This window comes from Rhipicephalus microplus, unplaced genomic scaffold, assembly GCF_043290135.1.
Source record: "Rhipicephalus microplus isolate Deutch F79 unplaced genomic scaffold, USDA_Rmic scaffold_12, whole genome shotgun sequence".
In the NCBI taxonomy this organism is placed as follows: Eukaryota; Metazoa; Arthropoda; class Arachnida; order Ixodida; family Ixodidae; genus Rhipicephalus; species Rhipicephalus microplus.
The window spans coordinates 15942658-15967919 of record NW_027464585.1 but is presented as its reverse complement, the minus strand read 5'-3'; the positions used below and the strand labels follow the sequence as shown (position 1 = coordinate 15967919).

The 25262-nt window shown below is 45.4% G+C and overlaps 1 protein-coding gene across 1 annotated transcript in view; it reads left to right on the top strand.

Moving 5' to 3' along the window:
* Positions 1-25262, top strand: part of LOC142783796 (uncharacterized) — an 87128-nt gene that overhangs the window by 37398 nt on the left and 24468 nt on the right. Inside the window, exons 3-4 of the mRNA XM_075882389.1 lie at positions 2334-2476; positions 17546-25262. The exon at positions 17546-25262 is cut by the window's right edge and continues 24468 nt beyond it. Coding sequence (XP_075738504.1) covers positions 2334-2476; positions 17546-17677 — 275 coding nt within the window. The 3' untranslated portion in view covers positions 17678-25262. The remainder of the gene's footprint in view (positions 1-2333; positions 2477-17545) is intronic.

The window sequence follows — 25262 nt, the reverse complement described above, 5'->3', positions numbered from 1 at the left end:
GTTTATTGAGGTTCACAGCGACCGGGAAGATAGCAGCAGCAGCAGTCAAAGCATAGCCAGGGAACGAACAGTCGAGCGAGCCTGGCGATGGCAATGTGCTTTCGCATGTGTCCATTTTCTTCCTCACATTGAAAATTTCTAAGTATTTGCTATGAACGCACCAGTGAATAATAATTATTCTGCATGTAACCGTTTGTAAAGGTGGTTTCACTGCAATATAGGCCTGCTAAGCCGTGAAGGCACAGGTCTAGAAGAATCTGCGAAGCCTCCCTTCAAACTTAAAGGGGCCCTGCAACACTCATTGAGCATGGTCGGAAAACGGTGCCGATCGGTAGTCGAGGCTACCAAGAACACGCGAGCTAAATATTAGAGCGAAGCACGCGGCCTGCAATTCACAATAAATTCTCAAAGCAGCTAAAACTTGCTCCCTTCTCTCAGCAAATCACACTACAAGCTCAAAAATCACTTGTAACAGCCATTGGCTGTTTTAAGAATAGTGCGCTTGGTCCTTACTGGGGCCGCCGCGGGAGACAGCCACTTCTCCACGCGTACGTGGGCTGTGAATCGGAAAAAAAAAAAAAAAACAGCGAGAAAAAGTACTCAAGATCATGTGGCCCATGTGACGTACTTTTTTCCCCGTGCCGCCCCTCCCTGCTTGAGTCCAGCTTTTTCGTTGAGTTGAGAGTAGAAAGAATGCGATTGCAGTGTGTGACAAATTTTTAAACCTCTGCTCATACTGGATTTATTCTAAAAATTTTTTGTTGCAGATGAATTAGTGAGGCAAAAACTTTTTTAGGAAATTCATTTTTCGGCTACTTGAAAAAGGGTTGCAGGGCCCCTTTGCATGAACGTATTACCCCCAAATTCATTCATCATTTTATTAGGCTTAGAAGCTTCTTATGACAACTTCTATGCTCTAACTATAATAAATATTAAAATTCTACACATTTTACAGGTTATCACTCACATCGTATTGAAACTCAAATCTCACTACTATTCAAAATTGTTTCGACTTCCTGTGAATAAAAACAAAAAAGATATTTGCATAGAGCCCCTATTTCAGTTAAAAAAGAATACTGATGATAAATATTCTCATTTTGTTTTTATATGTGATACATACCATTCGATTTCGATTCAAAATATTCGCTTCGAACCTGAAATCCATCATTTGCACAAGCATACCATATTCATCAAAGCATCGGACCCTTGCACACTGATTTTGGTTTGCCCCAAGTTAAGGGGGTGATCACAAGAGCATCTAGACGTAGGTGGCAAGATAGATACTTAGATGGGTAGATATGCAGACACATAGAGGGCGGCTGAAAGTGCCTGCACTACACAGAGAGATGCTTTGCATTCCAAAACCATCTATGGCGAAAAATTATGCTAGTACTGCAGTGTTTTGTCACTATCTCTTGTCTGAGCCCTATGCTGGTTACGTGTGAATTGAACAGTTCCACTGTTACTTTAGGAAAGGTAGAGTTTATGGATCTTTTTAGGATTGCCCCCTCTCGAAGATATTGTCATTATGCTACATATTTCACCAATTGATGAGAAGCAACAGTGTAAATTATTCTGTGCCGCATAAAATTGTATAACTGTCGAACCCGCTTATAAGGATGCTATGTTTAACAATATATCTGTTATAACAATGAGAAGCTGCTTTATTGTCAACTTCCGTATGTTTTCATGGGGAAATAAACCAGCTTACAGCACTGCCCGCATGCCATATTCTCAGTATAACAATCAATTCTGGCTCCTGGGTGTCCGTGCCGAAAGGTAATGGAACCTGAACGGGTTGAAGAGAAAGAACAGAATGAGAAATTGAAGCTGCTAAACCTCCTTCCCACAACTTCCATGTACCCCGGGGCTCCTTTGAACTCTCGTTATGCTTTATCACATAGCTTTGTCGTACTGCGGCAAAGTGTTTTGGCCCTTCCGCAGGGCTGTCTTCCAAGAACGTTAATGCTTTCAGCTGCCTTTCTTTTAGAAGCCGTCAGATGTGGTGCTTGTCTGTTTCCACATCATTCACACAGGGGCTATTGCTGCAGGAGTAGCTCGAAAACGCATTTTACGTGCCGCATCGGCATGCACTCCTCCGAGATTTGGTGAAACAATGTCATGAAATCATCGCTGCCGGAAGCAAACTGTGAATGCACAGTATTTGTTGCAGGCATATTAATTTGGTTTTCTAATTTTTTGATGAGTGAAAGGTAAAGAAAGTAGTGGTGTGTAGGTGTTGGGGAACAAACTGCGCACTGTTATTAGCTGAGTGCAGTGGCTGTAGTGTTAGTGTCGCTCAATGAAGTGGCACCTGGTTTGTCCCTGTGCAGAGCCAGACACTGTGCGGGACACATGCATCCATGTGTGTCACGTGCGAAATCTTCTTTTGTACCTGGATCCGGTGATGCCTGCAGTGGCCTTGACCGTTATTCCTTGGCCTTGCTCACTGACGCCCCACGAGGAGATATACTGGGTGAGGAGGAATTTTGTGTTGTTTTATGTGATTGGACTTTTTTTAACATTCTGTTCCTTAATTCACTTTCCTGTACATACTGATCCTAGTATATATATATCCTTCTGTCAGAGTTCACAGAATTGAATTTACACGTACTTGACAAAATCCTCTTATATTGCGCCAAACTTCGCAATTCTTGCGTCTTGGGGTGTCTATCACCGGCAAGCACACCGCCAGCGTGTCAAAGCATGTGCAGCTTGACCCTGAGGCCGCCATAGTTACTATCACTACCATGCACCAAGGATTATTCAGCTGAATACTGTATTTACCCCCATAGTTTGTACACGACTAATCGTACCCAACGCTAAGGGGGTAGTGTCATGCTTGCAATTAAGAACTCCATATTCAATTAAGAACTGCTACTCATTTTCAAAAAGAACTAGAAGCCGTGTGGTCATGCGTAGAGATCGGCCTCCACAAATTTGTATTTGGTGTGTGTTACCGCCCGCCCTCCTATCTTCCTATCCGTCTAGCTTTGTATTCGAGCTACATGATGCACTTCACCATGTCTTCACGCAACACCCATCCACACCTATTTTGCTCTCAGTCGATTTCAATTTCCCGAGTATATGCTGGTCTCATGACCCTCCTTTATCTCTCGCTTATTCTTCCGAGGGCAAGGAATTTCCCGATCTTTGTTATATATTTTCCTTGTCGCAGATGGTAACTCAACCAACAAGAATTACTCATGAAAGAGCTAATACTCTTGATCTTTTTCTAACTACTCATCCGGAGCTTGTGTTATATGCTTCTTACCTACCTGGCATAGGTGACCCTTTGCTACTTTCGTTAGATATTAACATTACGGTATTAAAATCGGCTCATATCACTAAGCTGATTCAGGATTACAATAAAGCTAACTTCGATGCCATTAACAAAGAACTGTCCAGACTTCTTAGCCTTTTCTTGAACAAATTCGATAACCGCACGGTCGATGTAAATTAGAATTTGTTCAAATTGAAATATTCATGAACTGATAAACAAATACATTCCTTTACGCAAGCTGTCTTCAAACCTTAACCCGCCGTGGTTTAACATTAACCTTAAGAAACTGTCCAATCGCAAAAAATGGCTCTATTGGGCAATGAAGCAGTTTCCCTCCGAAAATCATATTACTTCACATAAAGTTGCTAACTCTCGTATAAGTGCACTAAAAAGCGCTAAATTTAAATTCCTTCAGCACACTTTACCTTCTATGCTTATCACTTGCCCAAAGAAATTTTGGCATGTTGTCAGACCTACCAAAGATAATTCTATTCGCCTAGTTGATTGTAGTGGTTGTGTTGTCCCTGATGCCGAGTGTCCTCATGTGTTAAATGACATTTTCAACCGGAACTTTGTCGCGCCTTTTGATTTTTATTGCCCAGAGAAGCCTCCTCTAACTATTTACCAATGGATCCCATTATGATTTATTCAACCGGCATTGCTAAAATAATTGAATAATTAAAACCTTCTTGTAGTCCCGGATGCGATCTAATCACTACAAAGTTTTTTAAAACAACTCTTACTTACTCATCAATAATATTGTCTAAACTTTATCAATAGTCACTGGATACTCGTGAATTACCGTCCGACTGGAAGGTCGTGAAGGTGGTCGCTCTGCACAAATCTGGAAGCAAAGAGTCTCCTTATAATTATCGCTCCATCTCATTGACAAGTGTCCCATGTGAAATTCTAGAACATGTATTGTTTTCTCATCTTGCAAGGTTTCTTGATTCTAACTCATTTTTTTTCGTGTGCATAACATGGTTTTCGCAAAACATTTTCATGTGAGACAGTTGCTAACCTTTACCTATCAACTTCGTCATTTTGGATCGTCGTTCACGTGTCGATTGCATTTTTTTAGACTTCGCGAAAGCTTTCGATAAGGTAAGCCATAAACTCCCACTTTTCAAGCTTAGCAAACTAAACCTTGATCACAATCTTTTCGCCTGGTTAGAGCAGTTTCTTCTTAACCCTTCACAGTTTGTATTGTACAGTGACCATGAATGTTCACTTAGTCCTGTTTTATCTGGTGTGCCCTAAGGTTTCGTTCTTGGTCCTCTTCTTTTTCTTACTTGTATTAATGATTTGCCATATTGTGTTTCCTTTAACATCCGCCTACTTGCTGATGACTGTGTTATTTCTCGTGAAATAAAAAATGTTAATGATACTAACATATTGGAAAATGATATCGCTGCCATATCCAATGGGTGCTTGAAATGGCAAATGTAACTTAACACTACTAAATGCAAGGTTTTGCAAGTTTCGCGGTCCACGCTTTCTTCCCCTGCTTACTATCTAAATAACACGCCGCTCGAAAACGTTACAACTTATCGGTACTTAGGTGTCAATATTTGTGATAATCTAACCTGGTCTTTGCATGTTGAGAATTTAATTAACAGCGCTAATCGCATGTTAGGCTACTTACGCCGCAACTTTCGTTCCGCACCGGTCTCACTGAAAACACTTTTATACAAAACATTAGTTAGGTCAAAACTGGTATATGCAGCTTTAATTTAGGATCCCAGCTCTGAAACTCTCATTAAATCATTAGAACTAGTCTAGAACAATGCCGCTCGTTTCGTTCTTCACATTTACAGCAGAACAGATAGTGTTACATTCATGAAAAATTTCTTGCAGTTACCTCTTCTGGCTACCCATCGCAAACACAGTAAGTAGGCTTTCCTTGTTCAATAAAATTTATTACCACAACTCTATTCTACGCACAGCTCTCAATTCCCCACCGTCGTATGTTTCGTCCCGCACTGACCCACCCTCACAAAGGAGGCATTATGACGTGCCTCACTAATACTTGTTTTCAGTCATTCATTCCTTGTACATTGAACCAATGGAACCAGGTTCCCGGACCAATTGCTGGCATTCAAGATAATGATCGCTTCTGCACTGCATTATTAACAATGTAACAGATGTTAAGTGTATATATTTAGTTGTTGTTGCTGCTGTACTTTATTTCTTTGTTGTATTGCTCCCCCTACATGAACCCCTACTCCCCTCTGTGATGCCCGTGGCCTTGAAGGTAAAGTAAATAAATAAATAAATAAAACAAAATAATAATGTTACCTCTGTGACCAGCCGACTGTGCCCTGCGCAGCAGGTATCCAACTAAGTTCGCTATGACAAACCTGACAACAAAAATACAGTGTTGGATGGCGGCACATAAATATTGCAGGAGCACAACACACCATCGGTGCGGTTGCACGTTCCATGGCCTCCGAGATGGTGAGTGCATGGCATGCACTTTATGGTGGCGTGTTTCTACACCGCACGCCCGCTATTGCGGAGGCCATGCGCTTTGTTTTCTTGCCACTGTGCTTGCATGGCGCTATAAGCAAAGAAGTTTCTTCTGCATTCGACAGATGGCGCTCTGCTGCAAAAGGCACGATTTTTAAATTTTGATTGACGTCGTCCGAGCTCGTGCTGTTCGCAACTGTTTAGCATGATTGCTAAACTATGTTTTGACTTCTATGGCATCATTATTTTGTAATATAATGGCTTGATTTAATGTATAGATATATATAGTTTTGATCGTCAATGGCATTGGTTATCATACCCAAATAAAATAAGTTGGTAGATAAAAATTTTTTTCTTTCTTTGAGGACCAAGTTGGGGGGGTGTGTTCATGACGATAGTAAGTACAGTAACAGCGTTTCAGTAACAAGAAAAGAATATGGTGTCGTTCGGCTGAAAATTGCCATTGTGGATATTTAAGGAAAAAAATAGCACCTACTTGCACAATCTTGTTCTTTTCAGGTTGGAGTACGAGCAGTTCAATTTGGGTGCAGATTGGGAGCAGATTTGGGAGCAGATTTGGGTGCACGTTAAAGAACCCCAGGTGGTCGAAATTTCCGGAGCCCTCCACTAGAGCGTCTCTCATAATCATATGGTGGTTTTGGGACGTTAAACCCCACGAATCAATCAATCAATCAATCAATCAATCAATCAATCAATCAATCGAGTTTGGAGCTCTTTTGGTGTGGAGCACCTTCAATTCTTCAGTCGAGTGCAGTACCGATTGTGCTATAAAAGTTCACAATCAAATTTTCTAAGCTAGAAACGCACCATGGCTGCCATTTTTTTTTTTTTTTTGTAGCACCTCCTCATGACTAGGTTGACGGCACATATTTATAGTTTCGCGAAAATGGGGGGAGTAAAGTCAAAAGATAGCCAGGAGGTATGTTTTGTGCTACCGGCCTAAAAATGGTAGCCAAATTGTTGCACATGTTTAAACCTGGCAAGGTTGCTTCAAAAACTGCTCTTGGTTCCTTTTGGCTTAACTGATTTGGAACTTCCAGGTACCGTGGTGCCGCTGAGCTGTGGCAGCTGGAAGTTCTGATGAGATGATTGAAGTTTTGGACCTGCTTCAAACAGCATTTGTTGCTGCTTGTTTTCCCGCGTTTGTAATCGTTTTGCAACGTTGTCAGCGGCCTTAATATTACTGTGAGCCTTTGAGTTTCTCAAGTTAAAGGAAAAGTTTGCAAAAAAAGAAAAAGCCAACCGATTTCACTGCGAGCCTCAATGCTCCCAGCCTATGTACACCGTGAGGAAAAGTTGGCCACCTGTTCAAATTGGCATCCCAAATAGCTATGACTGGTTAAGAGGGTTAATTTTAGCAGGCACCCTCAGGTCGCGGGATTGAATCCCGGCTGCAGTAGCTAGATTTTCAGTGGAGGCGAAAATGCTCTAGGCCCATGTGCTCAGATTTGGGTGCACGTTAAAGAACCCCAAGTGGTCGAAATTTCCAGAGCCCTCCACTACGGCATCTCTCAATCATATGGTGGTTTTGGGACCTTAAACCTCAAATATAAGACAATTAAATGTAGCAGGCAATAACTAAGGCCCGTGTATGTATTCAGCACCCATTTTGTGTACGAGTGCAACAATTTCCAGGTTTGCTATTCTAGCGCTTAGTTCTTTTGCTCAACATAGTTGCTGGGCAAAAAGTACCAGAAATAAACTAGGAATGCCTTCCACCTCTATAATAGAATGAATGGACCGGTTTTAAAACGTCTGTCACATCATTACACATCTGAAGAGTTTGCGAAGTGCCTCCATGACCTTCACATCTGCAGCAATTTGTGTTCGGTCTTACATGCTGATGGTGTTTTTTTTTTTTTTGTAGGACTGCCCCGCACCATGCTATCTTTTGTACTTCTCAAACACCGAAACATAAAGTAGTAGTAACAGGAACGTTACTTCTTAAACACAGTGCATATTACCACTAGTTTCGAATTCGTTGCTTGCCGAATTCATTCTCTTGATATTCATTTGTTGTTCTTTCATTCATGAAAACACTCTGAATTAATATTGCCGGTAATATGACATACCTCAGTTGGTGCTTGTGCTTCGGTATTTAAAAAAATTTTTTTTCATCTGCTTATTCTAATTGGAGATTTTAGTTGAGCTGTACAAACTTCGCACAGAATGCAATGCAAGCAATACTGTAAGATAAAGCGCATCTCCGAAAATGTTGCTGGCATTACTGAGAAATTTGTACTGAGGCTCCCATGATAATATTTTTCCGACATGACACCAGGCATTGCACGCGATTACGTACAGCTAGCAATGCGAAGATCGTAGACTGCCTTATTTACAATTTTGTGCATGTTTGTTTGCCTAATGTGCTACACTGCATTTATTTACTTAAGGTATGCCACCACCTTTGAATACGATTTTTTTTTTAAAACGCATTTTTAAATTTTTATATTCCAAGAATCCCCAATCATTCAAAAATATTTTGCCGAAAGAATTGTGTTTCTATCTTATTTAGTTCCGAAGTTATAGCTAATTTTCGAACATGTGGTGAACGGTTGCGAAACCGAAACTAGTGTTGTGTGCTAACAGAAACTGATAAGTTAGCGAACATCGGTGGCAAATGTTGTAATATTTCTGTTATGTATTGGTTTGATAACTATAAACTTGTTTAAAGACAACTTAGAAGTCTTTGTTTTTTCAAATATTGCATTAAATATCCGTAAGGGGGACGCGTCAAGCTACGCGAGTCTCTGTTGCTTACTTTGCGCGCGCTTCATGCTGCTGCTGTTAATTCTGCGTAGTTTGTATTTTTTACTCGTGATATCTTTAGTACCAGTAGTACAAATATAGGCTGAACGTTTTTGTAAGCAGGTATGGTGAAGTTCAGGGTAAAAAGACTGCTGAAACAAAAGTTCATTGGCAATCGACACACTGTGAATGCTCCGACCGTCGGCCACGTGGACGGGGATGTATCGGCGAGTGCTGCGAAGCTTGCGAACTTGGACGACAACTGTGAAGTGCCGATGCCAGACCCTTTACTGCAGGGTAATAGGATTATTGACATGGAGATCCTTTCATCTGTTTTTGCAATGCTCGCCTGCCCGGAATGCAAGAACACCTCGCTGAGCCTGGAGGAGTGCTCCCAGCATGGAATATCCTCCTCATATGCTGTTGTGCGTGGTGCATGCGTATATGTACACTCGTTTGAATCATCAAAGAAGACAGGAAGTTCTATTGAGAACAACCTGCGTCTGGTATACGCAATGCGTCAGCTAGGCAAGGGGTATTCTGGAGCTGTGACACTTGCGAAAGTCATGAACATGCCGCCGTCTGGCATTCTGCCTACCAAAAGATATCTGCAAAGCTTTGTAAAGCTGCGGAGAATTTTGCATCTAAATCAATGATGAATGCCGCTACTGAAGTGCGTTGTGTTGTGCGAAGTGCTGAATGTGGTGTGTCAGGTGACGGTACGTGGCAAAGGCGAGGGCATTCCTCATGGAATGGCTGCGTGTCTTTGATATCGATTCATACTGGGAAAATTATTGATGTAGAAGGCATGTCAAGCAAATGCAGGGCATGTCATTCGAAAAGCAAGTTGAGCCCCACAAGTGCTGAATATCTGGAGTGGAAGACAAACCATACTCAGTGCCAAGCCAACTATACCGGTAGTGCTGGTGGTATGGAGGCAGTAGGGCTCCACCGGATGTTTGAGCGTGCAGAAAGAAGTCGTGGTTTGAAATATGTAGACTTCTATGAAGATGGCGACTCCAAGAGCCATGCGGCCATAAAGGACATATATGGGCCAAATAGTGTGCGCAAACTTGAGTGTATCGGGCACGTGCAGAAGCGTGTAGGATGCCGCCTACGAAAGCTCAAAAAGACTGTTCGCGGACTTGGAGGGAAAGGAAAATTAACAGATGTTCTAATTGACAGGCTGCAGAACTATTATGGTATTGCCATCAGAACAAATGTGGGAGACTTGCAGGCAATGAAGCAAGCCACATTAGCGAGCCTGTTCCATTGCAGTTCCACAGATGAAACTCCAAGGCATGGTTTGTGCCCTCTTGGCCCTGAGAGTTGGTGTGGTTTTAACCGACGGAACGCACTGGGAAGTGGATACTACAAGCACAAGGGAGGCCTATCTAATGAGGTACTTAACAAAGTGAAGCCTATGTACGCTGACCTTTGCACGGATGAACTTTTGAAGAAGTGCCTGCACGGGAAAACCCAAAACGCCAACGAGTGCTTCAACGGTATGATTTGGCAACGGGTTCCTAAAGACGTTCACGTGAGCCTGCCCATCCTACTTTTTGGTTTATACGATGCTGTGTGCCACTTCAATGATGGTAACAGAAGGGTACTGGCTATTTTGAAAGAAGCAGGCATCGAACCTGGCCACTACACTATCGTAGCATGCTACACTAGGGACCAGCACCGTGTAAGGAAGGCCCAGCGTCTGTCGACTGGCGAAGCAAGACAACACCGGAAGAAAAGACTGGCAGCAACAAAAGCTAAAAAAGAGCTCATGGCATCTAAGGAGGGCCCTACCTATGTGCCTGGTGGATTTTAACTGTGTAGGGCGCCATCATCCTGTTGTACAAGCATTGAAAAACTTTAAACTCGTGTTGCTCAAAACTTGATTTTTTGCACTTTTTTGTTACACCAGCAGTTGTAACTTCATGACCAATAAATCTTTTTCAATGAAACTTTGTATGTTCGTTCCTTTATTACTAAACTGTGCAATGAACTAAAGTCAATAAAAACGATTGGTAAGTTTTTATGTAAAAATGCTTTAGTTGAAGCATTGCAGGGAAAAAACACCATTTTTTTGTTTTCCTTGGTATTTTTACTGTAACTTGATTCCCAATAATCAAATGGCAAAGATCCTAGTTCATTGCACAGTACCATGAGTTGGCTACCTTTGTGCCAAAAACTTTATAATTCCGGCGCTCCGGGATGCCGCCAGGGGGCCAGAGGGTGCGGACGCGTTTCACGTCGGTTCCGCGGATGTTTTATGTTTGTGGCAGAAATTCAGATCTTCGATCAACGGCATTCTACTCAGCAGTTTCTGGAAGGTCAGCGAATCCTGCCTATATCAAGTTTTCGGAGGTGAGCCGCTTTTCTGGACACTGTAGCTCATTTATTGCGGTGCCACACTGGCACACGAACTAAGCCTAACGCAGCACCGGTAGACGCCGTCGCTCGCGCTGCAGACGCGGCCGGCGTCTATGCCGAACCCAGCGAGCAGTGCGACGCCCCTTTGCTACTCGCTTAACGGCTTTATCCTCGACTGCAATGGAAGTTGTTCACGTAGACGGTGAAGAAATATCGCCGACAGATGTCCGCAAGGAGAATGGCTGGCTCGAGGTTCGGGCCAAATACAAGGAACGCAAGGCGCGCGTCGCGGGCACTGACCCTGCTGCGCAGACCGCTGACGCGCTCAACGATGATGAAGCGTTTGTCAAAAGAGCAGCCAGAAACGTGCGACGACTCAGCATGGCGACCAAAAAACCGAATCTGCCGGTGGACGACATCAAGGTCATCGTACGCCCTAGAGATGGCTTCAGCACCAGGACACATCGTGCTGCTCGGATCGGCGACAGCATACGTGCCGCTGCCGGACTGAACCAAGAGGAAACCAGAGGCGATATCTTTCGCGTAAACGAAAGACAGAATATTGTAGTAGTGAGTACTCCATCGGAAGAGAGAGCCAGAAGATATTGTGAAATCTCCAAGCTAACCATGGGAGACAAAGATTACGCAGCGAGGGCATATGCAGCCGCGCCGGAAAATACAACCAAGGGCATCATCCGTGGGATTCCCGACGAAGATTCTCCTGAGGATATTGAGAGACACCTCGTCAACGAGCACAACCCTTCGTTATTGCATGCGAAGAGGATGGGAAGCACGGCACACGCTATCGTCGTATTCGAAGGAAGTGTAGTGCCGCGCTACATATACTACAACGGAACGGAGCACCGTTGCGTGCTCTACAAGAAACAGTACGAGACGTGCTACGCTTGCGGCCGATTTGGACATCGATCCGACGTTTGCCCCAACCCAGAGAGTAGAAGATGCAGAGGCTGTGGCTGTGATGATCCACCGCAAGACCACTGCTGTGAGCCCAGATGTCGACTTTGCGGCAAGGACCACCCTACCGGAGACAGGAAATGCCAAGCCAAGTACAGAACTCCTTACATAGTGAAGAAACGCCAGTGGGAAAGAAGGCAACGTGAGGAGGACGCAGACAAGAGCTATAGGGTGTACGGCGAAAGTGGACACGCCTGTTCGGCGCTGCGTGGGGAGAGACGAGGCCGATCCGCCTCGCGTTCTCGCTCCCGCTCCCGGTCCCGGTCTCACTCCCGCTCTCGGTCGAGGAACGCCGAGCGCCAACGAGCCAAGGACAGACCTAAGTCCCAGGGCACGTCTCCCGCCAGTACCGACACTACAGCGACGCGAGCTGCCGGACCCGGTGGTAACGACAGTCTACCCAAAGCCTCCAAGGTGAGCTGGGCGGCAGCCGCCTCCGGCGAGCGTGCGCGGTCTGGCACTGCCTTTTCTAACAGTGAAGGTCAACACGACATGATCATGCAAATTCAAAAACGACTCGAGCAATTGGAGAGAGATAACATTAGATACAAAAACGTAATTGAGGAACTCAGGGAGGAAAATGCTAGTCTAAAAAATGAGGTAGCTAAAAAGGGCGGAACGATCCGATTGCAGGACAATCCAGGGGAGGTACTATCTAAGGATGAAACGGTGCCGACCCCCTCGAAACGCAGGGCAGTTGAAGTGGACCCGGCGCAAGCCGAAATTCAAACACATAAAACAGAGGAAAGGGATAGGAAACGGCACGATGTCGAAGACGACATAAGCATAGTCAGGAAAGAAATAGAGGATGAAAAGAACACGCGTAAAGCAGAAATGGAACGAATGCTTAGCCAGCTTACAGGCGCGATGCAGCAGATAACAACTACAATGCAGCAAATACAGCAACAACTCGCCACCCTGCAGATGAGGGTTGAAAACAACGAGCGAAGGTTACCAGCTAGCAGCTGCGGGCCCCTCAAACAGACTGGGAAACCGTACCACAGACCAGTGGACACAGAGACTAGGGAGAACACTGGCAAATATTAAATTTTACTATCATCATGGCTACTCACAATACTAAAAATTACGTAATTTGGCAATGGAATTGTAGAGGATACGCTAGAAAGCGGGGACATCTTCAACAGTACCTGATTAACAAGGAGAAGCCAGATGTGATACTTCTACAGGAAACTAACGTTAAAGCTAAGTTATCCGGTTACAGGTCATTTCAGGATAGCGCTCCTCGGGACAAACCGGCCGTCGCGACGCTAGTCAAACGTAACCTAACCGTAACGCAGCATGAGATAAAGGTAAACGCGATACCGCACCTGTTGGTGGAGATAGTACCTCCAAAGAATCGAGACAATAGTCTTTTCATTCTTAATGTGTATAGTAGCCCTCGACTTAAGCACCGCTTCCGCGCGCTACTCAAGAAGGCGGCCGGCATCGCGGGGACCCGAGCGCTCCTCGTAGCGGGAGACTTTAACGCTCATCATTCCGCATGGGGCTACAAATACGAAAACCTGAAAGGCAAAAACCTATGGGAGGATGCTCTACTGGAGGGTCTCACTCTCATTACTGACCCCTCCGCGCCTACGCGACAAGGAAATAGTGTTTGTGCTGATACGTCACCAGATCTCGCGTTCGTTAAAAACATAACAAACGTATGCTGGACGAATACACAGGAGGATTTGGGCAGTGATCACACTATTGTAGAAATTCGTGCCAATGCGGGGCCGTGCAAAAAGAAAAGCAAGCTACTAAAACTTGTAGAGTGGGACAAGTTTAGGCAAAACAGGGAAAATAGGATTGACTCCTCGGAAAATATCGAAGATATAGAAAAGTGGACATCAATGCTGAGGCAAGATGTCGCGGCAGCAACGCATGAGGTCCCTCCTGAAGCAAACCTCCAGGTCCTAGATAGTAAGCTTCTGCATATGTGGGAGGCTAAACGTAGCCTACAAGCCCGGTGGAAAGTACAACGACACAATAGGACTTTACGTAGGCGAATAGCTAAACTGAATAGAGACATCGAGGAATACGCTTTACAGCTTTGCAAGTCACAGTGGGAAGAGACGTGTAATAGCATGGATAGTCGGGTAGGGTTCACCAAGGCGTGGAATCTCCTCAGGTTCCTGCTGGATCCAGAGGAGACTAAAACAGCATATAGGCAAAATGTCAACAAGATAATCAACGTCTACAAAGGCACCCACGCAGAACTCTTGCATGAACTCAGGATGAGATACACTAATCCGACTAGACCCGTGCTCCACTCTGAATACAAAGGCACTGCGAACGAGTGCTTGGACAGACCTTTCAGCATTGCTGAAGTACGGGCGGTGCTGCACAGGCTCAACACGAAATCATCGCCCGGACCAGACGGGGTTACGAACAAAACGCTTCGGAATCTAGATGACACATCGATAGAGCACCTCACGGTTTTCCTTAACGAATGCTGGGAAAAGGGACGTATTCCCCGACAGTGGAAAACCGCCCGCATCGTTATGATACCCAAACCAGGAAAGCGCATACAGCTGGAAAATCTAAGGCCGATATCGCTGACGTCCTGCGTTGGTAAGGTCATGGAGCACGTGGTCCTCGCGAGACTAACAAACTTTCTCGAGGACCACGATCTGATTCCTCACACCATGCTGGGCTTCAGGAAGAGCCTCTCCACGCAGGACGCCATGCTACAACTCAAGCACCAGGTAATAGACAGCATGACCACTTCTACCAAAGCAATCTTAGGCCTAGATTTAAAGAAGGCGTTTGATAATGTCAAGCACTCGACTATACTTACCCGAATAATAGAACTAGGACTCGGTAAAAGGACGTACGACTACGTCCGTGATTTTCTAACGGACAGGACAGCGAGGATCACATTGGGAGAATTAGTCAGGAGAGATAGAGATGGGCAGCGCCGGCACTCCTCAGGGTTCGGTGATTTCGCCCTTGCTCTTTAACCTCGCACTCATAGGGTTACCAGCTAAATTAGAAGAGATTGACGGGCTCTCCCACAGTCTGTACGCAGACGACATTACTCTGTGGGTAACTCGGGGATGTGACGGCCAAATAGAACAGACGCTACAGCGAGCCATCGATACGGTTCAAAGATTCCTAGAGGACACGGGCCTCACCTGCTCGGCTGAGAAATCGGAGCTACTGGTTTACAGACCTACGCGCAGAGGTCGAAAGCCCAAATACAGCGAACAAAGCGCAAATCACGCAGAGGAAGCGATACAGCTAACGACCTCGGAAGGCCACGTCATTCCCAAAGTAGACGTTATACGCGTGTTAGGCTTGTATATTGCAGCCAATGGCCACAATGGCGAAACTGTTCGCAGGTTGGAACACGCGGTAAATCAGACAATCCGACTTCTAAAACGAATTACGAACCGACATAGTGGTATGAAAGAAGGGAACACTATTAGACTTGTGCAAGCCTTTGTCCTCAGTAGAATCACGTACGTTGCCTCTTACTTGAATTGGCACGTCGCCGAGAAGATAAAGTTAGATTGCTTAATCAGGAAAGTGTATAAGCAAGCTTTATGCTTACCCATGAACACAAGCACAGTGAAATTATTAGAACTAGGCTTGCACAACACGCTTGACGAATTAATAGAAGCGCACAACGTAGCACAGTATGAACGACTTTCTAAGACTAAAACGGGCAGGTACATCCTCGAAAAACTGGGAATCCACTATCACACGCAGCAAGGCGAAAAAGCCGACATAACCGTGATGGTAAGGGAAAAGATAGTGATTCCGCCGTTGCCCAAAAATATGCACCCGGAACATCACACCGGCCGAAGAAACCAGAGAGCGCAGGACTTGCAGAGAAAATTCGGAAATTGCAAGGAAGCGGTATTCGTGGACGCGGCCAGATACGCGCGAAGGTGTGGTTACGTGGCCGCGGTGGTCGACGGTAAAGGGACATGCATGACGAGCGTTACGGTGCAAACGCCACTGACCGAGACGGCCGAGGAGGTGGCCATAGCACTCGCGGTGGCGACCACTGAGGCCGAAGTAGTAATTAGTGACTCGCAAGCAGCGATACGCAACTATGCGAACGGTCGTGTCTCCCGAGAGGCGCTGCGAATCCTAATGACTAACGAAGACAAAATTCGGGAAAAAAATGACACTTTCGTCATATGGACCCCCGCACACACACAAACCCCGCTGGCCGGCAACGAGGCGGCGCACGCGGCGGCTCGAGCACTCACGAACCGAGCCGTTGCGAACGCCGACGCCGCCTCGGACGAAGTTCCACGCGGGGGGGAGTGGGAGTGGGGGGACCGCATGACTAGTTACCACGAAATAACGCAGCACTATAAGCTAGAAAGGCGAAAGTACCCTCCGCCACACAACAGGTTAAATAAAAAACAGGCAGTTGCGTGGCGACAACTGCAAACATATACTTATCCGAATCCAGTTCTCTTTAGTCTTTGTTACCCTGATCTGTATTTAACAGAAAAATGCAAGGTTTGCGATGAAAGGGCGACACTTTCACATATACTATGGGAATGCTCGAGTTTAGATGAAAGCAACGATGAAAACCACGAAGAGGCAGTTTCGGACCGCAGGACACGCTGGGAGGGGGCTCTGCTCAGCTCCTCATTCGAACAACAACTGTGGGCCGTCCAGCGAGCCGAGGAAGCCGCCCGAGCCCAAGGGCTCGTGGCCGACGCCTAGGCCCGCCCCAAATCAACTTCGCTGGACTTCATAAATAAAGTTATTCTTCTTCTTCTTCCGGCGCTCCGTTCTCAAGTTATGACTGTTCGCGTAAAGGCCAAGTTTGGGCAATGTTTTGTCAATAACAAATCCAATTCTGATTTTTTCACCCTTTTCTGCATATGAACATCATTTAAAAAGATCCTTTATAAGCCCATTTTAAAATAATATCGTAATGGTCAAAATCTAAAAAAAATTACAAAAAGGTGGGGACATACCTTAAGTTAGTGCTCCTCTACTTTCTCAAAAACATAAATCGAAGTGCCACCGAAACACGGAGATTTTGCACTCTTTGCCAACGGTGTACTTTCTGGTACCGTTCCTCTTCGGGCGATCATCTCAATGACTGCCATGATGGATGAACAGCCGCGCCACCTATAGGTCGTGAAAGTTGCAAATAGCCTCTTATCTGCTGTTTGACGTCAAGCATATGGCACCGATAGCTCTGAAGAAAGTGGGCGCAGGCCTTTGTATTTTTGCTCCATTTTGGGATGCTCTCTACCACACACGACTGCAAGATTTGGTTGAAATATTATAGTGTCTGCTTTTTGCAGGGTGTGTTTTCTCGTCAAGCCCAAGGGATAGTTCAAGACAAGATATTACAGCCACTACCGCAGATAGGCTTAAGTAGATTCAAAAGGGAATAGATTGTTCTACAAATATGTTGCACAAGGCAGTTCACTTGCATCAAATATAGCAGCAGGTATTGCCTAATACACTGCATAATGACTCTTGTATGAGTTTTCTGCTAAACATGACATGCTGTTATGTTTGATTTGTGCCATTCTTCGTGATTACTGCGAGTACCCTGTACTGTCCTCACTGAAAGATATTGCTTTCTTTTGTATGAATTTTTCTGTTCTTCCAACATCCTATGTGGCAGTTGCCAAGCCTTCTGTTTTATTATCAAGTGAAAGAGAAACTTTCTTCTTCTCTTATTTTTCTGTGCAGGCTTGCAGTTTATGCAGAGAAATTGTGGCCGGACGCCATCAAAGCTCCAGCATGTTCCCAGAGAATAACGCGAGGCTGATTCAGAGGCATGAATTTGTTCGTGGGCCTGCGAGCAAAATGTATGGTTTTTAATACTTATTATTTGTTTTTGCCACAAGAACTGTGGGCGACACTCAGATGCATTTGTGTCACGTGATTTCCACTTTTTTTTTATTTGCAGCTTTTTTACTGTTGTCTGCAAAAAAAAGCATCTACAAATTATGCGTCACAAAGGTAACACTTTCTGCCAAGCAGTTTGCTGTTATAAAATCTAAAAAAAAGTTTCTTGCTTTGAGGAGGCATAGTGAAATCTCGCATTCTATATATAATATCCTTGAATGACCATTGCATCCTTCAAGCTTGCATCTGGACGGTTCGGCTTGTTCTCGTTCCTAAGGCTATATTGTGGGTTTAGCACAGGCCCTTCAACAGCATGCCTTCTTTTCTCAAGGCGTTGGACTGTACAGGGTCGTCCACTCTTAGTACGAACACCGCGCCGCGTGGCTGCGCTCCGCGGGGCGCCAGCGCTAGCGGTGCGGCCGCGCATCGAAGCTTATCGGCACAGGCGCACAAGAGCTTGGAGGCGGGGCTTCGTTTCGATTAAAAGCGCGGGAGCGCGCCGCGCCTGTTTTGCCGTGAAGCAAACTTAATGCACCTGAGAAACCACAAAGCGTTGCCGGAAAGCGGGCTTCGCTCAGCGCAACGTGTTGACAGTATTTGAGAAGTGAGCGGTCCCTCTTGTTTAAGTACCATAATACTTGTTTAATGTATACATTGTTGCAAACTCTAGAGTATTGGTTTTGCTTGGTTTGTAGTGCTTAAGTCAGTGAAAGAATTTTGGCACTGAGTGGTGCTCTGAGAAGTTCCGACTACCGAGAACTATTTAACGTGCACTGAAATTACGTGCGCACGGGTATTTCTGCATTTCTCCCGCATTTAAACACGGCACATGCCGCCGCGGTCGAACTTGTGTCTGCCGACTAATTTTAGCTGAGCTCTCGACGACTAAGCCTCCGCAGCGGGGCTTTCTGACGGCTCTGCACACTCTGCAAGTATCGAGATTCACGGGTCTAAAACATTGGCTTTGCGTGCTTGTTCTGAAGTATCGGAATGCTCTACAGCTTTACAAGTGTAAAGAAGTTTGCAGACATGGGCAGTTGGACACGAAGTTTATTGCTTGTGCGCTACGTGTCCCAAAGTTCGCAACTATCAGTAGCGGGTAGGTTCCCCTCCAGCTCCAATAACCGCATTAATTCTATTGGGGAGGCTGCTGTATAGGGACCGACAAATGTTGGTGTCGGCCCTGATTCGCTCCCACTCCTCTTGAACAATGGCCCAAAGCACGTCCGCTGAGACGGCACGGAGTTGTCGGTGCGCCAGCGCAAGCTTCATGTTCCCCCACACATTTTCAATAATATTTAAGTCAGGCGACTGTGGAGGCCACTCAAGAACTGCCACGTCGCGACGCTCTAAATATGCAGCAACTTTCTTTGATTTATGAATGGGGGAGTTGTCATGCTGCAGGATGAAATCGTTCTCTGGGAATGGTCCCCCAACGAGATATGGGAGCAGTACGTCGTCCAAGAGCCCGCAGTAGGCATCTGCCGTGAAGCGACCTTCAATTCTGACAAGGGGTCCCAGCCCTTGAGCGGTTACGGCGCCCCAAACGCTCACTGCCGAACGACCGCTGGCTGCCACTCGTTGCATGTATTCCGGCATATACCTGCAAAAAATCAACATAAGTTATTAGCGTCTGAATCAAATCCGAAGGACATGAATTATGTTCTAGGTGGTTCACTCTTGTAGCTGTTGGATATACAGCCGCCCATTTTTTTATCCTGAACGCGCGAACGTCGACCGCCCAGTCGATAAGCGCCGTTTAACGAAGCACATCGGCAAAATAAACGAGAATACGTGCATCCCTGCGATGAACAGTCCTGTGCAGCTGACTTCTGCTAGGCTGTTTCGGGAACCGCACACCAGGACGCCCGAAACATGCGCTTACAGACTCGATGGTCGATGCTCGCGCATTCAGGTTAAAAAATTGGCGGCTGTACTACATTGACGGGACCAAACAAGTTTTCACTTGATGACGTCATACAAAATATGGCAAACGGCGCCGTATTTTTCTCACCTCACATCGCAACATAGATGACAATTTATAACATACCCCTAGACTCTGGCAGAACGTCTTTTCTAAGTATCGCACAGTGCGAGTAAATTGTTTCTTTCATATCTACTATTTTATTGGAGCAAATACTCTCTATTCTATTACATCCAGTATCTTCTGGCCAAAGTTTGCCTGAACATGGCTTAAACTAAATTTAAACTTTTGGACTGGCATTATTATCAGCTGATCATATCTGTCCGCTGAAACAGAAGTATTCTCATTATTATTATTATTATTATTATTATTATTATTATTATTATTATTATTATTATTACTTTCGCTTATATGAACACATTTATCGTAAGGGCAATATTTCCTGAATCTAAAAGGTATTGTGGTAGTTATTATGCAGAGAATGCAGTGACGGCAGGCAATGCGGCATTTGTCTTCTTTGAAGTAGTTTCATAACGGTTTCGGGCCACCAAAACACGTTCTGGAATACGGGAACTTAAGTAAGTGTTACCTACCGGCAGTTTTGGGGCCGCCAAACCCGCTGCCGCTGGTCCCACCTTGTCGTAAACGAAGATTCATCAGTGAAGACGACCTTCGCCCAGTGTTCCTCGGTCCATTGCAGGTGCTCTGTTGCAAAGTCGAGGCGTTTCTGCTTGTTCACTCCACTTACGATGGGCTTCTGAACTGCCGTTCGAGACTTAAGGCCTGCCGCGTACAGGCGACGTTTCACGGTCGTGTTAGAAACACGCGTCAGCCCTGTACTTTGCTTGATTTCATCAACAGTTGCGCTAGGATTGTCCACAGCTGCTGCCACTATGGCCATGTCCTCATTTTCGGTTGTTACTTGCGGGCGAGGTTTGCGTGGAGCATCCGTAATCTTTCGTTCGTTCCTATACGCCTGGATTATACGGTTAATTGTGGAGAGCGGCCGATTTTTCATTGCAGATATCTGCCTTTGCGTATGGCCTTGCAGGCTCAGGTCCACAATGTCCCTCCTTTCGCTTTCGGGAAGACGCGACATAGCTGCTTGTCAAACGTTCACCGAAAAGTGATGCAGCCTTCCTAGGTCGCAGCCGTTTTTTTACCGAGCGAATGCCATAAAAGAGCAACAAAATAGAAAGACCACAGTTCCTAACTGAAATGCTCATAGCGTGATGTTAGGCCAGCCAATCAATATAATCTCAGTAAAACAACGTCTTCTGACTCGAGCGTATACAGCTTTTCATTGGACAGACGGCACAGTTAACTTGAGAATCATGTGCAACCCCGTATCCGTATCGCCAGGAGATAAGAATGTGTGATGCCCATACTACATGAACCCCAACAGGCCCGCTTAGGGTGATCTTGGAAGGCCAGAATGTGACGGCCCAGCGGAACTTTCTGGACGAGTTCATTTACATGTGTACTGACGATCAAGGTGAAAAAAAAGCGAACCAGACACCACAGACGCTAGCGCCGTCCCGTCCATTTCCCTGTTTGTGTTTCTTTGAGCGACTTATGTTTCGATAACGTGCACGTGGGTGAGACGGCAGGCTACTTCAGCAGTGGCCCCAAGAATATTGTAAGTTATTGTCCAAAAATATGCTGAGGTTAAACTTAGGGCGAACTCGCATAAGACACTCCCCGAAGAAAAGACACGACACATACAAGCACTGTGTGTGGCGTGTACGGCTCGTCGGCTGAGTGCACGGAAGGCTGAAATTAAATCAGAAGTATAGGGTACTAAAGTACGAAGGAGGAGGGGAAGAACGTCAAGGCGCTGACGCAGTCCTTGGGATTTTATCACACATTGAAAACTTATAAATTGTTGCGTTCCTTGAGTTTGGCTAGGGGGTAGTAAAGACAAGAATCTGGAAGATGCGACCCTCAAGAAGAAGCTGTTTTCCGACGGTCGGGCATTTAAGTGGTGATCACGGTGTCATTACTCGCGCAGGTATATTGCAGTGAATTACATGTTTAAGCAGAAGGGTGGACACGTATAAAGTGGTGACAAAGAGTGGGGCCCCTGTTTCCCACTAAAAACCTAAATGGACGGAGCAAACGAAGCTATTCGTATAACAATACAGCAGAATAAAAGAGGTGCAATGCAGGCCTCCGCGGAAAGTAAGTGCCAGAATATAAACGCCCCGATGTTACGTGATATTGATACTTTTGAAAAAAGACAAGAGACCTTAAGACCAACGTCGCGGGATGAATATTCAGCTGGTGTTTCGTCATGGACAGAAAATGAAACAGTGCCCGTGCGCACGCAGTTTCAGGGCACGTTAAATATTTCCCGGTAGTCGAAACTTCTCAGAGCACCGCTCAGTGGCGAAATTATTTCGCGGATTTAAACACCGCAAACCAAGCAAAACCACCACTCTAGAGTTTGCAACAATGTATACATTACACTGGTATTATGGTACTTAAACAAGAGGGACCACTCATTTATCAAATACCGTAACTACAAAACACGTTGCGCTGAGCGAAGCCCGCTTTCCGGCAACGCTTTGTGGTTTCTCAGGTGCATTAAGTTTGCTTCACGGCAAAACAGGCGCGGCGCGCTCCCGCGCTTTTAATCGAAACGAAGCCCCGCCTCCAAGCTCTTGTGCGCCTGTGCCGATAAGCTTCGATGCGCGGCCGCACCGCTAGCGCTGGCGCCCCGCGGAGCGCAGCCACGCGGCGCGGTGTTCGTACTAAGAGTGGACGACCCTGTACATTCTGAAGTTCTTGTGATGGCCTTCTTCGCTTTCTTGCATTTAGTGTAGATGTTATGAGTGTGCTTCTTCGATCTCAAGTCGGAAGTGCCTTAAGTTCACTTCTTTGACTTCATTTTAATCTCTTATAAGTTGAGAAGAAAGTTTTTTTTGTGAACACTGCCCATATTTTTACCGTATTTTGCAACTACTTCCGGTTCTTTCACAGGGAATCCAGGCGCTTAGATTTCCCAGACTATTTCTAACTTCCTTTTCATTACTGATACTGATTCTTCTCGGAAGTGGTGTAAAAAAGACGCAGAGTTAAAGTAATTATCAAAACAAAGCTGATAATTACATCCAAGCGAAACTTTTTTGAACATTGGACCGCAGACTAAAAAATCAGTCAGACAGTATTTTTCACTCATCATTAATCATGCTTGCCTCATTGTGACATATTCTAATGTAATCAGAAAAGTTGAGCTACTTGTCAGCCAGATAACAAGTTGAATGCTGTCAACTTCTTCAAATCAAAACTTTTGACAAGTTACTGGGTTATAAGAATAAACAGCAATAGGTAAACAAGTTGAAAGAGCACTTGTTACCGTGAAAAAGTGTTGCTAATTCTTGGGCAGATAAAGGTAAACTGAAGCGAGAACTCCGGGTCTTCTTCGCACTCTGACACTGGGAGGTGGGGGAGGAGGAGCAGTGACTTCACCCATGCTGACACTCCACACATGGCGAGGAGTTCCCGGAACCATTAGCAACCAAAGGCACCCCGCTGCTCAACAATGATGCCACGCAGAAAACTAAATGCTCACAGGCACTCTCATGCACACACACACAGAGCCCCGGCACTGTTCAGTGTGGCAAAGCGGGCAGCGCTTCTATAAGCTGTGCACTCTGTGTGTAGAACTAGTGTCAGCTTCCGTTGCTGCCATGTGAGGTGTCAGCTCCAGTTGAACACCACTGCAGATCATAGATATGAGAACGTCTTCATAGTCTCATTTGTGACTGCCTTGACCACTATCTTTCGCACCATTCCATCTTGACTGGGCGAACTTCTGTCACAACTCCTACTGGCGAGTCACTGCGGGCAGTCTGGTTAACCTCTAAACAAAAAGACGTCCCCTTTCTATAGGTGAGGCTTTGCCATTGCTGCTAAGTTGAGAGGAAGGTGATGTGCCAGTGTCTCTTGTTAGCAATGCTGTTCACTTGTTGCCAGCGCTACTTGTACAGGTTACCAGCATTCGCTTCTACGTGAACTGATGAATTGTTTTTCTGTATGAAAAGCTGCTGGAGTGAGAATATGGTTATCTTTTGGGTCATATGATAGGAGGGCTGAGGGCCTGGCATTGCTGATGGAGAGCGCTTATGTAATGAAGGTAGCAAGCCAGTCGTGCATTAGGTGATTGTACTGGTTCTGAATGAGCATGGAGCCAAAAATGTAGCGTGTGATGCCAAGTATCCGCTTCCTAACTCATATGAGAAGCATGTGGCGAGTTAACTCCCCAAGTGCAGCCGCTTTCTCTAAAGAAGTTGCCAGTGTCTGAACGATCGTGGCGCTTGGCAATAATTCTTAGTTCTCTGCAAGCTCTGACAAAATTTTCACAGTTCGGACATGACTGGCAGACCTTCAAAAAGACAGACTACCCCAGCCGGTCTTTTGGAAGGTCTGCCGTTTGTAAAACGCAACATCATGACCGAGCAGATGCACCTGTCTCCTCCAATTACCCAAAAACTAGTCATACGAATTGCGCCCCATTAAAGTGTCTACCTTAGTGTCGCACGCAATCACGACAGTGATGCACAAGGTGTGTCGAGACATGGTGCCAGCCTGGGATTATCAGAGAGTTCCTTCTGTCAACTGGAATGTCTCCTTTGTACAAGCAGCCGCCGACAGGAAACAAACCGCATGTGCAGAGAAAGGGGTCAAGCTTTCGAAGGGAGCCATTTTGACTAGGAAGTGACTTCTCATGAATACAGTGTGTCTTTTGAATGAAAGCACCTTGGTGCACTGTTTTAGTTGTGACAGTCTTGGACCTCAATAGCACCTGCAAACCACCTGCCTCCAGTTGGGGCTCGTTTTCCTGCTGAGGACTGGCGACAGTGCTATGTAGTGATTGCCAGCTTAAAAACCCAGTAAAGTAATTTTATCCTGGACGTTTGTTACATGCACATTGGTAACTATGTGCTGGTCCCAGTCCTCAGTTTTTTTCATGATCAAAATCCACGAGGACAAGATCCTTTGTGGGATCTGTGTTATGCCCCAAAAAATCTGGTGGCATGAACCAGTTTGTGTCCATAAGCTGCGTCGCTGCGACCATTCTCATGACATTGCTTGCTGGGTTTTCGTCAGCTCAGGCGCTTTTTCACTGTTCCAGCTCCATGCTCTTTCAAATGCCTTGGACACTGTTAGCTACATACACAAGAAGCCACCTGGCCTTATTCAATATATATATTCTAATACCACCTTGCTGTCTGTGTAGAATACAACAGAGTCCAGCTGAAAGTCTTAATAACTCTTGTAGGATGAAATCAGCCATTGCAACTGCGAACATTACAGCACACAACTCAAACCTTAATATGGTGTGATGTGGCTAGGGGTCAGTTTAGCCTTTCCCATAACAAATCTAATGTGTTTGCTTTCATCTATGTGTAACACATGCAGGGTTCTATGACTTTCATAAACACATGCGAAAAGACATGAAGTTGTGCTTCGTGTACAGCATTGGTGAATGTTCAGAGACGCCGAGTAAAGACATGAGTATGGCTTGTAACTTCAAGAAGCCCTTTATTCGTCTTTGCTTCCCACGCTATATACTTGATGTAAAGTGGCGCTTGCATGCTCACAAAGCACTCTGCGTCTATTACAATGCAT